Genomic DNA, 19,033 nt, shown 5'->3' on the forward strand with positions numbered 1-19,033 from the left:
AAACCTTACAATAACAAGCCAACAGGCTCTGGGGGCTGACATTTGCCCGCAGCCCGCTGTCTGAGCAGCAGCAGGCTTGCGGAGGCAAGTGCTTCTCCACAGCTCATCCTCTGCATGCAGCTCTCCAAGAGCCAGTTAGGAAAGGGGCTGCTGGGGCCAGATCCTGGCAGAGAGACATCATGCACTTTGCTTGGCTGCAAACACACCGACAGGCTATTTTTACACTTATTTCCTGCTGTTGAGTTGGGGCTGCTGCTGAACTACCAAAAATACTGGAATGCCAGATGTGAGTCATGTGCATGGCCAGCACCAGGAGCCTCTCCCGCCTCTTCCCTCTGCCCCAGGGGGAGCTGCAAAGGTACCCAGAAAGGAAAGCTGGTGGCTGCTGCGTCTGAGAGGAGCCATCACAGCTACAGCTGCAGAAACTGCCTGGCCAGGAGTGCTGAGCTGTACAGTTCAAACAGCCAGACCTGGGCTCTGTCCTTACAGCAAGGGAAACTGAGGCACAAAACAGAGGGCAGAGAAACAGCCATAGCCTGACTTGCCTGCAGTAGCATCACAGGAGGGAAGGAAAGGCTTAATGAACGACTCTGCAGAGTTGGTGAACCCCGGGGTGCTCTGCCAACTCCTCAGAGCCCCTCTTGGCACCAGTAGGCTGCAGCTTGTGCCCCCGGGGAGCAGACGACCACCGCCTGTGCATGGCTCAGGAAAAGACAACAGGATTCATGAGGGATGCAGAAAACTCACCCTCCGGATATATCTTCCTGGAGACCATGGCAGAGCTGCTGCCTGAGGCCACCTGGGAAGCATCCCGCCTGCTCTTCCCGGGGCAGTGCTGGGTTCGGCTGGCCTGGGTTAGAGGCAGACCTGCTCCTTCGCTCCTGTGCGTGGCCAGGAGGGAAATGAGCTATTTCCTATTTTGACCTGTGAGTCACTTCAGTAATGCAAACCATTAGTATTGGCAAAAATAGACAGAGGGCTGGGAAACTCCAGAGCCTGCAGAGAGCTACAGTTTCTCCCTGCCCACTTTTTCCCCTAGAGAAGGAGAAGTGCTGCGAGGCACCAAGTAGTACCGGGCTGTACCTGCTAGCTTGGGAAGAGACAGACCGCAGCAGGGTCTCTGTGACTGTCCTGGTGGACGGGCTGTCACTCGTGGCATCTCAGACACGTGCTGTGTGCATTCCTGGAGCAGGTGGGTCCTCATGACCCACAGTAGACCCAAGTCTACCATCATGATGATGATGGCTTGTAAGGGTTATTAACTACCTTCTGAAGGCACCTGTCTGCTGAGGATGTTGCAGCATTTCCCAGTTGGAACCAGGCCCAACAGCCTCTCTGCTGCATTGGCATCCCCTTATCACCAAAGATCCCCCACACCTTACACAGGTGGATCAGAAATCCGGAAAAGAAGAGAAAAAAACCTTAAAGCTGACCAGGACTAACTGCTACCTCTAGGCACGTTCACTTTTAACTAAACTATTCCTGATGCACAAGGAAAGAGAAGCACAAAGCAGCCACAGTTGTGTTTTGAAGAGGATGAGCTGCCACATATGCTTGCCATATTTTCCTATTGGTTTTGGTTGGCCAAATATGCCTTTGATGATGAAGGGGAATCTTGGGACTCCTGTTTTCAGCTCAAAACATCTTCTTATGTACTGAAAAAAATGGAGACTAGAAAACATTTGAGGGTACTTAGTATTTTGCCCTAACAGTGCATGAGCCATGATCAATAAGGAAAGAGTCGCTTTATTCAGTAACCTGTGTCAAATGCATGCGTGTTTCTTACATGTGGATATGCCTTGACTGCTGTGTTCCCCTGTGCCCTCTGGGAAGACTCATGCTCTATATCCATATCCCTCTGCCATCAGAGGGAAAAGTGTATACCTCCAATGTGAGGTGTTCTGGGTCACAGGACCTAGGACATTTCTGCAGGGCCCCTATTTCTATCATGAAGAAACAGTCTGCACCCAAGAAACATGGCCCAGAGGCTCAGCAGGATGCAGAAGGACACTGGCATGGATGAAAGGTAACTCAGCTGCTACATGGCAGCGATAGGCTGGCATGAGGAGACCTGACTTCAGTGAACTCTGTGGCAAAGACACAGATGGGGTTATCTACGGACCTTCAGTGAAGTATTATCTATGCACAACAATTCTGCATCTTTGAAAGCTTAAAAGGAAACATTTCTCAATCTATGTCACAGGCAAAACCTTTCAGCGGGGTGTTCCCTTTCTTTCAGGAAACTCTTTCATCTCATCTCATCTCATCATCTCACAATTCTCCTGAGCTGCAGTCAGAAATCAGAGTAATACCTGGGTAGGAAACTTCCACTGTACCCTCCCTTGCAGTGAAAAGGGGGGTCCTCAATGTGCAGGGAGAGGGGAACTTTGCTGCAGAAACCGATGAAGCTTGAGATTAGTCCTAGTGCAAAGGGCAAAGCACGTTCACAGAGTAAAGATCAGACAACTTCCAGCATGGGCAACATGCTCTGCCTGTGGTTTCTTACGGAATGGAGGATAGGGGGAAAGGGCATTTTTTCAGTTCGTGGCTCGGATTGCTGAAGCCAGTAAAATTCTTGCTGCCGACTTCCATGCAGCCAAATAGGGTATGCTGGTGTATGTTCACATGTAAATGCCACTCCTGAGACTGTGAAGTATGTTTGATGAAAGATGCAAAATCAGCACTAAAGGCTATTTATAGGCAAGTCTGTAACCAAAGCCCTGGATCTGCACATTCCCAGTCTCTGGGGAAGTTCAGGTCAAATCTGAATTTTGTTGTCGCAGGCATGCATAAACCTAACCAGCCACAGCTGCAGCCAGCGTTGGGTTTTTGTTAATGCAGAACAAAAATGCCCAGAGCCTTGGCTCCAGGACCGCTTTTGTTTATCTGATCTCTTTCGAGAGCCGGAGCCTGCTTTTTGCGTAAGAAGCAGATGGAGGAACAAAAAAGAGCGAAGGCCACAAAACCATTCTGGGTGAGTATTGTCTTGCCAGCTTGGGGAGCAGAGTGAGAGCAAGCTGGGCTCTTTGTCAGAACCCCTGACTCCACAAGGGAGGAGCACAGCTCTAGGCAAAGGATTTCGGCTTGCATTAGCAGCACAGCCAGTTGGAGCTGCCAAGAGGGAGGAGGGTGCCCGGCTCAGGCACCACACAGCTCCCACCTGCTTTGCCATGATGACTTCAGGTGGCTACCAGACTCTCAAAAATCAGTGCCCTCTGTTTTTGCATGAGGCTCATGTGGGCTCAGGGCACTGCCTATGTGCAAGGACCAGCTTCCCTTCCCATTGCTCACAAGGGCTGTGGCTGCCATGCTGGGCAGACTGAGTGTGTAGCACAGCTCAGCAGCTTTGCAGCAGCCTTGATTACCCATAATTGCAGCCTGCTGGGGTTAGAGATTTTTGTGGCCCACCCCTGTTGACCTTCTTGCCTGTCTTATGTTTCCACCAGTCCGCCCCCCGCCCCACCCCAAGTCCTCATTGGGTCTTGAAGAGATACAGAGGAAGCATTAGAAGCAGGGAGGTAAGAAAAAACTGGTTTCAGAGACAGTGAGAAAGAAGGGGTTTTATGATCCAGTCCTGCATCCTTCAGGCAAGACTCCTAAAAATCAGTTGTGTTTGAAGCCTGGTGACTTCAAACAAGTGTTTTCACAGGTGTAGGATTTGCCATAGAATTTCTCTTTGCTGAAGTCTTGAGCTCTAGCATCTTATCTTGCATGGCTTTTACTTTGTGCATTAGATGACTTCTCTTCAAGATAGCAGCAAAAAGTTCAGATCCTGCCCCATGTGTTAATTGATGTTTGAGCACTGACTCCAGTGGAATTTACTCAGCATTTCTACCCTGCTACCTGAGATCTAAAAGGGTTTCCAGCAAACAATGGCCTACCTTTGAATTAGGCAAAGATTGAAATTTTCAGGCTAGAAATAGGAAACTGAGGCACAGAACGTACCCTTGTCTCTAGTCAAATAATGAATCAGTAGCAACTTGGGGATGGGAATTCTGACAGCCCAACCCCATGTTCTCCTCCTGACCATTAGATGGCTGAGCTGATTAGAAACCACGTACAGTCAAGCTTATCCCTTCTTAAAATGACCCTGCAATGAAATTCTCTGTAGTGTTTAACCAGTAAGCACTTTTATTGTTGATTTTGAATCCATTAAGACTACATTATGTTGGATTATAAGACTTTGGCTACATCTCCCACATTTGCATGCAGGCATTACATTTGCAAGGTTTTCTCAGAAAAATGGAGCAGGCGCATAAAATGCATAAAGGTTATATGATTATAACATGGAAGCAGCATGTCAGTTACAGAAATTTGTACCACATGTACCAGTAACAAACCCACACCCCCATGTAAAACTTCTTTGTCCCTCAAAAATCCAACTGCTTCCTCTGTCCCTCATCTCCATGGCTCGGCTGTCTATCAGCCCACATCCCCACTGTTTCTGAAAACACACATCTTTTTCTAAAAAAGTTTAGTACAGTACATTTTTTCCCTTAAAAACTAAAACATTTCTCCTTCACTACCCCCTCCCCCCCAGTGAAAAATCTATCATAATCTACACATCTGTTCAAGCACTGTTATATGTTAGGAATCTCTATTGCATTATTCAAAAGTATCAGATCAGTAACAAACTTCTAAACAAACTAGGATGACCCCAAAATTCCCCTTCCCCCCAAACTACAGAGAACTGAAAATGCTATACTGCATTATCACACTTGCATGCATGTATCCTGAGCCACCTGTATTTATTCACCTTAAGCCCCTTTTAATAAATAACTGTCCAGCAGTAACATCCAGAAGTGTGCTGTTTCCTCCAAATTAAACTCTATATTTACAGAAGTAGGGCTGTTTTCTCAGTGAAATGTGTTTTTTTAAAAAACAAAACAAAATAACAACAATAAAAACAGCAAACTATTAAAGAGAGAAAGCATATTACTGATCATGTAGTCTAAAGACCAACAGGAGTAAAAAGCATTAGGAGCACCAGGTGCACATGCATTTGAACTGGTACAGTTCATGAAATAATGTCATTCATTGTTATGCTCGCTCATTCAGATGAGGAGCTGATTCTTTTCCTTTCTTTATTTTCCTTTTTACATTTAGGACCGTCTGCTCTGCAGGCTACTCCCACAGATGGCAATACATGCACTGAGGTTGAAAGATGACCATCAATATGCTTTGATCAATGTGGTTCTGTATCAGCCTTAAACATATGGGGTTTCCCTCCCTGCTGCTTTGCACCTTGTGTGATTTCACATCTGTGCTAAGTGTGAGCCAAAGGTCCCCCAAATCCACACTTTTTCTCTTGGGTTTGGGGAAGCATTAGATACTCACTTTTTGCAAGTTTCAGATGATGCTATATGCTGGAAAATACAGGGGAATCATCCCACATGAGAACATTTCTTAGCAGTGTAACTACTGTAACCACAACTGACATACAAGCATACCAAAACATTGAAATATCAAGCCAGTCAGAGGGATTTTGTCCCTTCATTTGTTTTGAGCCAGCTCTCAGCCGATAGACAGTAGTATTACTGCCTTGATTTCAGTTGGCCTATGTTGATTTACACCAGGTAAGGATGAAGCTCAACAGACGGTAAAATAGCAACCAGTTTCTCCTACTGCATTGTTAATAGTGCCTGAGATCCCTGCAAACAGGTACATTTCTACACAACCAAAAGGCCTTTCTGTAGCCAGTGCAGCATATTCACTGCCCCTACCTTTGCAAAGGCAATTCAGTTCAGGTTCCCTTTCTCTTCTTCCTGCTCTACCAGCAAACTAAACCTGCAGCGCTCCTATCACAGAAGCTGCAGCCAAAAGTTCAGTTACACACCAAATGCTTAATATTATATAGTGAAAATGCTAGGAACTCCAGTTATGCTGAATCTAATTTTCAAATTCATGGTGCTTCATGCTTTATCATATATGGATCTGATCACCTGGAAGCCCAAACCATTCCTGTCCTTGCTGCACTTGCAAGTTATGCAGAAATTGTTAGTATCTGTTATTTCCACAAGACTGGCTATTCCAGCAAAGAAGAATATTCCCCTCAACTGCAAACAACAGGTATGTTGGATGTGCGATTGTGAGAAGTCCTCCCTAAGCCAACACCTCCATTCTCACTGGAAGTGAGCCAAATTCTACCAACAATAATATCAATGCAAATCTGCAACAACTCTACTGACCCCTCTCAAGATCTGTACAGGTACAAGACAATACAAAATCTGGCTCCCGGGCTTTTTCATTAGCTAAAGTGTAATCCTGACACATCAAATTCAACTCTATTAGCAGATATTAATTCTGTAAGCAAGTTTTCCCTTTTATTATTACAACATTTGTGAGCTCCACCATTGCTTCAATCTCATCACTGCCTGCTGATAAGAGACTTGGCATCTACAGAGCAGTGGTCCACCCCACTCCCACAAGCAGCTAAACCTCAAACACCATGTTTTGTCCTGGCAGGGGAATCGGTTTTATTACCCTCTGCCATTTCAACTCCTGGTTAGCATTTGTTCGTTAATTATTCTTACACAGCCAACATGAGAGGCTGTTAGGTTCAACTGTATGTACACATTACAACTGGTCTTAGACCCAACAAGTTTATTTCACATAGGCTTCCATATGACCAAAATAATGTCAGCCAATGGTCTCTGCTTGTAAAGCACCTTCCCCCACATCCAGGTCCCCACCCCGTCACTGCAGTCATCCAGTTCCTTTCACTGGTGTCAAAAGTGGAGCTTCACCAGAACTGCAGTGGAAAATTGGACATGTTTTAGTTTCACCTTTCAACTGAATGAAATGGAGATAGGTAAGTGATGACTGTGTGTCGCACTGGCTCCAGAAGGCCTTTCCATTCATAGGAGTGCTACTCTCTGAGCAATTTTTGTAAAGGAAGAGAAACCAAACAAAAACCTACATAGTTCCCACACACAAATACAGACACACGCACGCACATACATGCACACTTCTCTCTCCTCCAAACAGAAATCCATTCTTATGGACCAAATTATGCAAACCCTATTCAAGTGACTAAAAAGAATGAGGATAGGGTTGAGTGCATCCCAATTCTCCTTTCTGATCACAATGAAGTCACAGGTCAGCAAAGTACTTGGGCATAAGGATGTTCCTCTTGACTTGCAGGACGTTTTAATGCATGCAGAAGTGCTTTGCTGGCTCAGGCCTAAATTAGGAACAGCTCCAAGGCCAGCTGGCACCCACAACTGTGATTCCACTACCTGCACCAATATACATGAGGTAAGAGCATAACTCAAGAGAGCAGAGCAGTGCAAGAGGAGAAAGAGGCTCTGTGGTTCTTCTGAGTTTATCTTTGACAGCCTCAGCTGCGTACACACGGCACATCACAGTGATCAGCACAGACCGATGAGAGCTTGGTATGGTGTTCTGCAAGTGGGACTTCCACTGGAAATAGTAAGTCTGATTTCTATTTGTACCAGTGCAACTTTTATATGCCTGTAACAACTGCACGAAGAAGCCTTACATCTGGAGTAACCACACAACAAAATTAGTGTTTTATCTTGGACTTATGTGCCAATAACTACTGTGATGTGCTACACACCCACACCTACGCACAGATGGTGAGATAGGTATATGCTGTGTCATAATGCAACATAAACATCATTTCTACAACTATTCTAATAACACAGCCAGTGCCAAAGAGAACCAGCATAGGGATTTGTAGCCACCCTCTCCAATATAATATGATAGTTGTGAGAAAAAGCAAGCTCAGGTGTTATTTTGATTCACTAGGGAATGATCTGGGCACAACCCACTCAGGTATTGCTTAGTGAACACTATTCATGGGCTGTCCCGCAGTCCCGCGTCATAAATTCCCACCTCTGTGTGGGTGCTCACATCACTTTCTGATGACACACAGTACTGAGGCCATGGGCGAGCAGTCACAATGTTTGAGAAATCCTGTAGCCAAACATTATATAAAACAGGGATAAAAGCTCATACTGACACTTCATACCATGCCTCTCAACCACAGGTAGACTGCAAGGTTATGTATTAGTAGGATCTGGGCTGTCTATAGAAAGAGCTACTCATAGAGGAATTCGTGTTTCATTCACAAGAGGATCTAGTTCTGCTTGGCAGTAAGACCAAAAGGAAATTTATCTAATTAAGTAGCAATGGAATCAGTCCCTCAATGCTGCTGATATAAATAACACATGCTGTTTGCATATTACAGCATTCATGCTCAAATTGCATGTATATTTGCTCCATTTTGGACCATGTTTTCTGTAAATGAAAACTAAACACCTAGCCAAAACGTTTTCCTCAAAATTCCTCTGAACTTTGGACAAATCTGAACCCAGGTCTTATTCAAGGTTTGGATTTCTAGAACCAGTATCTGGCCTTCAGTGGCTATCCTATGCAACCAAGTCTAAACATATGCAGAGATGGCAGGCTCAAAACTGATTTTCTCAGGAGAAAAAGATAACCCTCTTCTATGCTAGATTACTGTTGCTAGATTATTGGCACATAGTCTCATTTTACCTCATTATTGTTATAGCCTTCTTATAAACTTTCATGGAAATTCCACCTGCAGAACCAAAGGCAGAAAGTTATCTTTGCAATTATTGTTCCATATTAACATCTGGATGCAGTACTGTTGGGGAAAAGAAAGCAAATTCCTCAATGAACTATGTTTAACCAACTTGCAGGTGGCAGCTATCAAAACAACTGATGCACGTGTACTGGCTAAAGTTATTAATGAATGATCTGACATACCAAGTCAGACAAATGTCATATGTAAATAGATCTTCAAATGTATACATACAAAAGCTGATACTGTATCTAGATGATCATTTTGGTTTGTTTCTATACCCCATAGCTCTGAATCTATCCACTGAATGTTTACTCAGCACGTGTGGTATAAATATATTCATACACTAAAATTGACACTTGGCAATTTTTCTTTTTTTTTTTTCTTTCTTCTTTTTTTGCTGACCAGCAACAAATTCTGATATCTTTAACTGTAAACCAATACTCAATAAATATGCCGTGTTCAGCAAAGAGACATGTTTTGTCGATTAGGCTTTTGCTGCACTTTAAGCCATGGGCTGCGGGGGTGGGCGTGAAGGAGGAGGTCCAGGAGGGGCTCGGGATGGGGGTGGTCCAGGAGGTGGCTGTCTGGAAGGGGGCTGCAGAGACACAGGAGGAGAAGGATTCCTTGGAGCATTGTTGAGAGGAACATCGTTGCGCCGCGGCAGCTTCGGTGGTGGGCTGTAAGGGGCAGAGGTTCCATCTGATTTCACCCGAGTGAAGTTTATGCATCTTCCCTAGAGGTACAGAAAAATTTGTTATTCACAAAAAGCAGGTGTTTTGACTCATCAGCAGCTAGGCAAAGGGACTATAAGCAGAGGGGCCAGGCTGCACTTAGAGATCTTCATCCAATACCATTCACTGGGTCCTCAACATGACGTTCAGACCATGCTGTACTAAAGGTCAGCACTACAAACCAATGCTTTCCTTGGGTTTCAGAGCTCCTGCCTACAGAGAATAGCCTAGGACTGGTTTAAACCAAAAGGGACCCCAATGTGACTTTGCTACACGTGCCCTCTGCTCTGCTCTGCTCCTGGAGACATGCAGAACATGCCTAAAGTCACAGTTCCACCAAAGTCATGCCTGCCGTGGTGAGATCCCTGACTGACAAAGCTGTGCTTGAAAAAAACTCAGCAGAGACAGGATTATATCAGAAGAACAACCTTAGCAAAGACACCACCTGTAGCTTTCCTTTTCACAGTGATACTAGCCTAGCTGGCGTCCATGCTTTGAACACTACACTGGGATAGTACATCTGTCTTCTGTGCTCCAATGTAGATGTGGCTGCCCTCACAAACACCAACAAGGTGTGGGACTTGCACAGAGGGCTCTCCAGTGAGCGTGTTTTCAGAAAGGATGTGGGATGCAGGCAGGCAGCACCTGATGGGACAACTGTGGATGGAGATTTTAAAATGGGAGTAGCTAGAGTTTGAAAAAACAGCAAGCACTGGGGATGTCCTAGTCAACTAGGGGCTAAATGCAAATGCGTCAGGGTTTCCTTTAGCCAAAACAAAGCTTTGTATAGGTTCCCACTAACCAAGTTCCAGATGGAGAGACAGACAGACCCCAAAGACCACCTAGCCTTTCCTGTGGAGAGCACCCAGAGGCTCCTGGGCACTTCAAAACCTACATGGCAACCTCAGTCAGACACCAAGATCTCTGCTGTCTGCTGTACTTGTTCCTCCCCACAACCCCTAAACTTTTTTTACAAACTGCACCACTATTTCTGCGAAGGCCTCGTGAAATCCTGCAGACACAACCTTGTGTGAGGAGATGCAACACTTGGCATTGCTGTCTCCACCTCCTCACCTAGGGAGGTGGGAGGAGATGCTTATGCAAGAACCCAGCTGCCACAAGCTTGGCAGAAGCCTGCACCTGGAAGTCAAAAAGGCCTCTCATCATCATGTACTAAGGCTGGAGATGAAGACTGCCTGAAAACGCAGGAGTGACGCTGCCAACAGCCCATTTACAGGAGCTGGGATGTGGTTTCCAAATAAGTAACTGTGGGCTGGAAAGTACCCATCCCATCAGTGATGAACTCCATTTGCCAGCACCTTTTCCTTTACACAGCAGGCTTGTTTTGTTCCATGTAGCAATCATCCTAATGAAAACAGCCTCTATAGTTTAGCAGAGGAGAATGCTACCTGTTTCTCTCTTTTCAAGGCAAAGACTAGCTGAGGGGAAAGGAAGAAAACTGTTCGGTTTGTTTAGAAAATATCTGTCCTAGAAGGCATCTTCCCTCCATTGTTTTGAAAGACCCGCAGAGCTACGATGCTGATGACAGCCAGAGGTTTAGGTTGCAGCTAGAATCAACAAACCAAATTCAGCTCAAGGTTATGCCAACATCCCCCAAGCACAATTCAGAAAGACTCCAGATTTAGAAGAGCTTATCTCAGAGCTAAGCAGCTGTAGATCATGATCCCCACAGCTACCAATGGCTGTGACAACAGAGGAATACAAGAAGCCACACCAGTGACAGATCACTGCTACCTCAGTGCTGCCTGGAAACTCTGAAGGTGTTTAGGGAATGGGCTGAGTTTCTGTGGCAACTCCAAAACACACAATTTCCCCTGGAATCCAGCCAAAAGCCATTGCAGCTGAATCACAACTACCTGATTTGTCAAGTGACTTCCAATGCCTGCACCTTTGTTCACAAGTCTATGGCTTCTCTGAGGAAAGGCTAGCAGCGTATCAAGAGAAGCTTGTGTAAGCTCCAGAGAGCTCAGAAAATGATTCAACAAATGTACTAACACCCAAAGTGTACCACCCTACCACTTACTTGGATTGGATGGCTTCAAGAGCTCAGCTGCAGCCAAGAGCTGTTTGAATAGGCGTGTTGTTGCCTGTACATGAGACATACTCAGTAGTTCTCAGCCCCAGCTTTCACCATCACAATTCACCACTACACTTAAACAACAGCATCAATAAGTAGGACAAAATCCCCTTTCTAAAAATCCAGGCTTGTTACAGCAGACTTTGGTTATGAACAGGTTCAAGGCAATACTACACTGGGGCCAGAGCCTTTGCATGGAGGCAAAGGCCAAAAGCCAAGGTCTTGGTTACTTCTGCAACAAAGATAAACTATTGGATCAAAAAAAACAAGTCGGTGCTTTACTCCATCATAGAACTCAAGTCCCCACCAGCATTGCAGAGAGCAGCCATCCTTGTCAGCTATTTGTCTTCTGCTGTGCTCCACTATATTCAGAGCACACTTGGAAATTCAGCAATATTTACTGCCATGTAATGAATGTTACAGATATATTTAACAGCTGTACTGCAAATACATTTAAGAAAACTCAACCTTGATATTTATAAAGTTATGAATTTAGAACAGCTAAAGAATCACCCAGGACAAAAAAAAAAAAAGGAAAAAAAAAAGTCAGAGGTATTCAGATGAGATGCATCACATGGGTAGGGAAAAAATTAAGAACAGAACAATCTCCCTCATAGTAAATGCAAAGCTGCAAACCCAACACTAGTGCTTTTGCCTACAAGCCTTTCCTGCCTCTCTGTTGTCTCCCTCCCAAACATCAATTCCAAATATATTCATAGTCTATAATCAAAGGGGATCCCATAAATCTGTTTGCATTACTTTCACTTCAGTTAAAGTGATAGGCGACATCAAACTGCTGCCAGTTTCTGCCACACTCACTGATTTGTCAGACAGATGGGTAATTTAAAGGCCATGCGCCGCATTGTGTCATGAAAAATACGGTTGGATTGGGAGAGTCTGACAGATAGAGGCTTGGATGATCGATGTATGTATTGTGACACTTCCTCACAAAAGATTATCAGCGTTAGCCTACAATCTCATATATCAAAGACTTCTGGTGAATACTGGAGCAAATCCTCCTGAGCACTTCAAGCAGCCATTGACAAAATGAAGCTGAACTCTTACTCTTAGCCAGTGTTAGGATTAACAGCCAAAAGGGAAAGGGAGGAACAAATGATAATAAATCACAAGTCATAGTTTGAACTTATCAAGTGTATTTCATCAAAGGATTTCTAGGTTGAAGAATTAAGCCCTCCACTCATCACACTTCCCTAATAACAGAGTGTCACAGCTATTCTACCCAACATGCACATCCATCTGGGGTTAGTTTATAAAAAAATCCATGATATTTCTCAAATAAACATGCTAACCACAGGGTTTTAATATTCTGTGTTTGAAAGGATTAAGTAATTTCCTCTCCAAAGACATATAAAGGCTTTTAAACCATAGAGAACATGGACAGAAATCAGGCATCCTGCACACTCACCTATGCTCTCCCTGCACAGGGGATTAACAGGGCTTAAGGGCCACCATCACTTTAGTAGCGATAACAGTATTTTTCTTCCAGAAGCATGGTATACACTAAGTGTTTTAGGGAAGGTGTCAGAGTTGCAAGGTGCAGTAATACCATGACGATCTCAGGCACAACAGCTGTCGGTAGCTGCTTTATTGTTTTCTAGGAAGCAGATGATCTGCATAAATCCAGTTCTGTCTGGTTTCAGCCCCGCTCCCAGTACAGCATCCCTCAGATGGTGCGACCCGCACCGCGTACTGTCATTCAGGCACCAACTGAAGGTCAGCAATGCGCCATATGGAGTTACGCCCTTACTTCAGCTCACATCTGCACAGTCTTCCTAATGCACAATTATTTTGCCTCCCCATATGTCCATCCACTTGTTAGGCTCTTGTTATGCTGCTTGCCAAATTGGCTTTTCAAAAAGTACAAATACTGAAGCAGCGGGATCTGCCCTTGTCCCGACTCCAGCTTTTATCCCAGTGTAACAACCACATGTGCAATTCAGGCACTTTGTACTTCTAGGCAATGCCTCCTCGACCACCTAGGATGTGGTTTTGTGTGTGGTTTAAGGGAGGGAAGGAAGAGAGGAACCTCTTGAAAGCCACTGCATCTTGTTTCTATGCTACTTTCATCATAGTGCTCAGTACATCATTCCTCAGTGCTTGTTCCCCCAAAATCTTTAGCTACTACTCAGCCAGTTTTCAACAGAAAGGAACAACCGTTAAAAGGATCCAGGCAATTCAAAGAGTGCCATAGGCAAGTCTCTTCACCCATGATACTAAGAGCACTTCAGCAAAAAGAATTTAAAAAACCTGCCCCATCTGCCAATAGCCATCCCTTTTCTCTGTCCATTTTAATACATGCATTGGTGTTTATTTAACAAAAATCAAATCCAGTTTAATCTCTGTGCATGCCAGAGTGTTTGCATACACAAAAGTATGTCTGTTTCTTATTTTTAGCTGCATTAGTTGACCTAATAAAAGATACCCTTCCTGTTACAAATTTTGCTTGAGTTTTCATTCACTCTTGGTTTTGCTCATGGAGTCTCAGTGCTGCAATTCTGACTAGCAGAGGAGGGTACCTGACTGAGGAAGAGTTGGCTTCACTTAATTGTTTACTGAAATTTCTTGGTCTTTGACTTTGTAAGAATATGATACTTGCCTTTACATTTTAGAATGGGTTAAAATAAAATCATTCCTTTCAAGTTTGAGCATAGCAATCTAAAACACTGGACCACCAAATAGGGTGGTCAAAGTAGTTCCCAGTCAAAAGTGTTACATTTAGGATGCGGAAATCTGAAATGAACATCATTTCCTTGGACTCAAATGAGTAGTCCTTCTCCCCAGTTTTGTTTACAGATGTTACTGGGATGACTCTACCAGCTTGCTATGGATGTGGTTCATCAGCAGGTAGATTCACTTCCTAAATATCTGTCTGTGGTTCAGTGTAAAAGTGGAGCTCTAAAACTCAGAAGAATAGATTCAGGTTTTATGCTACCAACAAAAACCCCAAAAGCGAGCATCTACAAAAAGTCAGAATCACTTTAGCATAGTAAAGGTTTTGATCCACACACCCAGAAACCAATGGGATATATACCTTTAAGATAAGTGACTTTTGCAAAATTTGAATCTTGGAAAAATTAGAGGACAAGGTAATCCCTGTCCTCTAATAAAGAACAGAAGTGTTCTAGCAGAAACACCTACATCAAGTATCATAAAAAAGCAACAGTATGGGAAACTTGTTTAGCAAATGTATTTATGAATGAAGTAGGTTATGCATACAATAATTTTATAAAGAGCTGAACCGAGGTGGTACAGAGTTCCCACTATTCAAGTTCCCTAGGCAAGTGTCAGGATTAGCAGCTGGCTCCTCAGGAGCCAGGATCTATGTGCATCAGCCTTTGCCAAAAGCTTCCTCACACTGCACTGCTTCATGCTGCCTGTGCACTGAACATGTCATAGCTCATTAAAACCTTCACGGATTTCCTGGGAATTGCACTGATTACCCTGCAGCATACAGGCTAGAAATTAGTGAGCCACTGAAACAGTTTGTCACATAAAACCTAAGCCTGCCTGGTTTTCAGGCATATTCACATAACTTTTACTAACTCCTACTCTTACATTTGGGACTCAGATACTGTTTTCATGTTGAAAAATAAAGTATTAGAAATGTCAGAGATTTCCATATCAGCAGTTTGGTAGCTGATCATGCTTTCAGGTCAATAAATATGCAATTTATAATTAATTTCTAATTATATTATTTGACAATTAAATTTTAATCATCACCATTAATTATACTGTGGTTATTGCATTAACCATTAACAATTAATTTATTAACTTGTAATTAATTTTTACATGTAGCCATTTCAAGTTATTAGGTCTAAAATCAAAACATTAAATATCATCAACATATAATACTTGTTTACATGAGAATCTGACTCTTTAAATATCTTCCAGTTTAATAAGTCCTCTCTTGTCAGTAACAATTTTCTGGGGATCTATTTGGCAACTCAGTGCTGATGCCTAAAACAATGGTAATCCGAAACTATGAAGACATAAGAGAAAATGGGGTTGACTGAAGAGAGGAGGATTTTAAAAGTAAGGTCCAGTAAAGTGGCAGTATCCAGCAATGAGAATATAATTATTATTTTCTTTAGTGCTGCTTTTAAAAAGGAGAATCAGTTCAACCCATTCTGTATCCAATGTATTATCTGGCCTCTCTATAAGTAAACTCGTATCACTTCTGCTCCCTCCTTCTATGATGGAGTTATTGGAGGGGAGGGAAATCACTGCATTGTGGATTGTGAATCCCTCATATTGTAACAGTGAGGACCCTATAACGGCCTTAGGTACATCAGATAAATTCAAATCGAAAATTACAAAATGATGAATGCAAATGCGCAAGGATGACCCAAGCAGCAGCAGCAAACTCTGTTCACAGCACAGTGTGAGCAAGGTAGTGCTGCCAAGAGGTGTAACCTCCTGGGGTCACTCAATGTGCTTCACACCACAGAAGGAATTAGACTGAGCTTTAAGATGTGGGAGGTAACACAACTTTAAACAGGACACATGTCCTGACCCAGGAAGGGGCAGCGATATTTACAAGCAGCCAAGGCACATGCGGATCCTTCATGCAGTCCACAAAGACATTTATAAGCCACTTTTGTGCCTTTTCTCTTACTTTTTAGCAACCAAACTAAACCACCCACAAGCCCCAGTCACTGGCTCACTGGGGCAACACCAGGGAGACACAGCACAGAAAGTTAATCCCTGCTTCAGAAACTGATGCCTGAGTCACAAATGAGAAGATAGCTGCATATGGGCCGGGAGCAGAGCACACAGTGACAGTGAGACACAGGTAAGCAATGCCTTGGGCTACTGACACATTCAGAGTAAAAGCTGTTGGCTTAGCTGAGACATGGCCCACATTGCTGCCCAGAAAGCCCAGGCAAGAGCTGAGATACCTGAGCCCCTCTCACAGGGGCAAAGGGGGACCAGCCTTGCTTTCTAAAGGGGCTGGGAGAAGAAATCCTTCAGAAGCCCAGTACGCCCTCAGACACCCTGGCTATGGGAGCCAAATAGCTGAGAAAGGAGGATTTACGGGGTGGGGATGGGAGGAGAGAGCCCAGGAGCTCTTCTTTTGACACCAAGTGTGAGATAGCCCCGTCCAGGGGGCCGACGGAGTAGGTTGCCAGAACAAACTCACAAACAGGTCCATGGCATGCACCGCACATAACAGCAGCAATGAAAGTCATCTTTCGGTTCACTTGGTGGCCAAGGGAAAAGTTGACAACAACCAAAAGTCTTCATTTTTCAGGTAAAAGAAATATGTCAAAATAAGTTTCGCTTGGGCTTGAAACACATATGTTGTCCAATTCGGAACATCTTTTCTTTGAGTTTTGGACAGAAAGGTGTTTCAAAACAAAAACTGAAAACATTAAGACTTTTTCAAGGGTATTTTTTCCACTTCAGCTAATTCCACTAACATGCAAAGATATTTACAGACCATCTAAAGAAGCAGTTTTTAGCCAAAACAAAGAGAGTCATGTGGAAAATGGTGTCCAGATCTACTAGGGGATTAAGATAGGAACTGTTTTGCATTAAGATTAATAGCTGCAGTATCCCAGGCTACTGTAAGTTCGTTAATCAGAATATTGAGAGTTGGAATACAATCATGTACTGATAGGTTCCCAAGACATACATGTTGGCAGACACTGCTCCCCAGTTCACAGTCCCAACTGTGCATGGCACTGCTTGAAACTAGGGACAGGTCCTCTGGGAGCACTCTATTCAGTTAGTTTGAAGACCAGTGCAGGAATACACTGAAGAGAAGTGGGCTACTTCCAATTTACCCCTGGAGAAACCAGCCAATAATGAGGAATCTGAGGGAAGAATGGCTCAGCCAGGGAAACTGGCCTTTTAAGCTAGGACCAGGACCCCTCAGCAAAATAAACTTTGTGCTGAACACATCCCCACCATCCAGCTCTCACATGCCTGATACCACTTTTCCAGCTTACGCACACAAGAAAAGCAACTGTACTTTTCTTGTACTGAAGTACAAGGGACATTCAGTACTGAAGTACTGAAGACAGGGATATTCAAATAATTTGTATCACACTCCATTCAGCAGAGAGCTGCTGTTGTTTCCAGCCCTGCCTTAGCAGGAAAATGCAGCAATGGGCTACAGCCACCTCCTGAAAGAATGGCCAGAGTCACAAGATATCTTGCAGGAATGCACAAAACATCACATGTCTTGGACCTTGCTGAGGTTGTGGCTGAAGTAACGCACAGTGCAGATCCACAACAAAGCCTGTTGATTCTGAGCCCTAAAAAAGCTGAAGTGGCAAAGGGAACAGAAAAGGATAACACTGGGCATAATCAAAGTTAAGGTCTACCCGGCATAATTTATATTCAGTACCGATCTCAAAGTACAGTCACACCAGACCAAATCCCACCCAAACGTGAGAGAAATATTTTAACCTAAAACTGCACTCACAACACACAATTTACTGCCTTCCTCTTTTCTGACAGCTTTTATGGATGAGGCTCCCAGAGTGGAGGAAGTGAGGAGAGCCACTGTCAGGTCATGTCATCTACCCAAGGTTATGCAGCAGCTTCAGGGGGAAGGGAAAAAAAAAAAAAAAAAAAAAGGAGGGGGAAAAAAAAAAGCATTTACAAGTTCAGGACTCATGACTCACATCCCTTGTTTTAACCACAGCACCACACATTTCCACACTTGAATGCTGACCAGACTAGAATGTGGCTCAGGAAAAAAACAACAGTGGTTGGTTTGCAAAAGATTTTTCTTTTTCCTTTGGCATTTTCAGGGAAAAGGAGATTGCATTTGTCCATCACCTAGAATGGGGAGGGCTTTGGAGCATAGCAACAAGAGCAACACACATCTGCTGGGTGCAACAGGCTCAACATTGAGGTATTGGTGGCTTTCTGGGAGGAGCAAATTAGGCCCCAAAAGACCATAACTGGTCTTGCTCAAACTGTAATTAAGTGTCATTGTGCTTTCCAGGGTGAATTATTTGATTGTCTCTTCAGGAGCAAACTGGGATTATGGCATGCACAGAGGAAGAGCACAATGTGCTTTACCCACCTAGGGTATAGGATAATGCTGGAGACTCAGACATTTCTGGTAAAAATGGTTATTATTTTTCCTTGCCTCAGCCAAAAAATGTAAGATCCTGGCCCACCACACAGACAAGCTGCCTCTTTGTTTACAGGCTGGAAAAAGATACAAGTATTCCCAACCCATCTCTGGGTAACTGGCCCTTAAATGGCTCTGCTGCTACCTAAAGCAAGTGGATGGTAAACCCACAGCTCCCAGGTCCTCTGTGCTTAGTTCATAAGGATTTTCTTCTCCTGGGATGAGACTCATACAGTTCATTGTCAATGCTGGCATATTTCCAAAGCACAGAAAACCTCTCCTTCCCCAAAAGCTCCTATGTTAAGTTGGATGGAAGAGCAACTTGGGACACAACCACCTTATTATTTCTAGGAATGAACACACCAGGGAAGCAACTCAAGTACCAAAGTCCTGACACGGAACTCTCCTTCCCATTTCAGGTATGCTATAGAGACCTAACACTCTATGCAAAAATATGCTTGCCAAGTTCCCCCTATGCAGCTTGACCAGTCTATCAGGTACCAGCTCTGCATTTTGAAGTT

At 43.9% G+C, this 19,033-nt stretch overlaps 1 protein-coding gene across 1 annotated transcript in view; it reads right to left on the reverse strand.

Annotated features, from left to right (window-relative positions):
• Positions 1–4,113: 4,113 nt before the first annotated feature.
• Positions 4,114–19,033, reverse strand: part of ANTXRL (ANTXR like) — a 62,919-nt gene continuing 47,999 nt past the window's right edge. Inside the window, exon 18 of the mRNA XM_052798984.1 lies at positions 4,114–9,305. Within this exon, the coding sequence (XP_052654944.1) occupies positions 9,075–9,305 (231 nt within the window). The 3' untranslated portion in view covers positions 4,114–9,074. The remainder of the gene's footprint in view (positions 9,306–19,033) is intronic.

This window comes from Harpia harpyja, chromosome 10 (assembly GCF_026419915.1).
Source record: "Harpia harpyja isolate bHarHar1 chromosome 10, bHarHar1 primary haplotype, whole genome shotgun sequence".
Classification (NCBI taxonomy): domain Eukaryota; kingdom Metazoa; phylum Chordata; class Aves; order Accipitriformes; family Accipitridae; genus Harpia; species Harpia harpyja.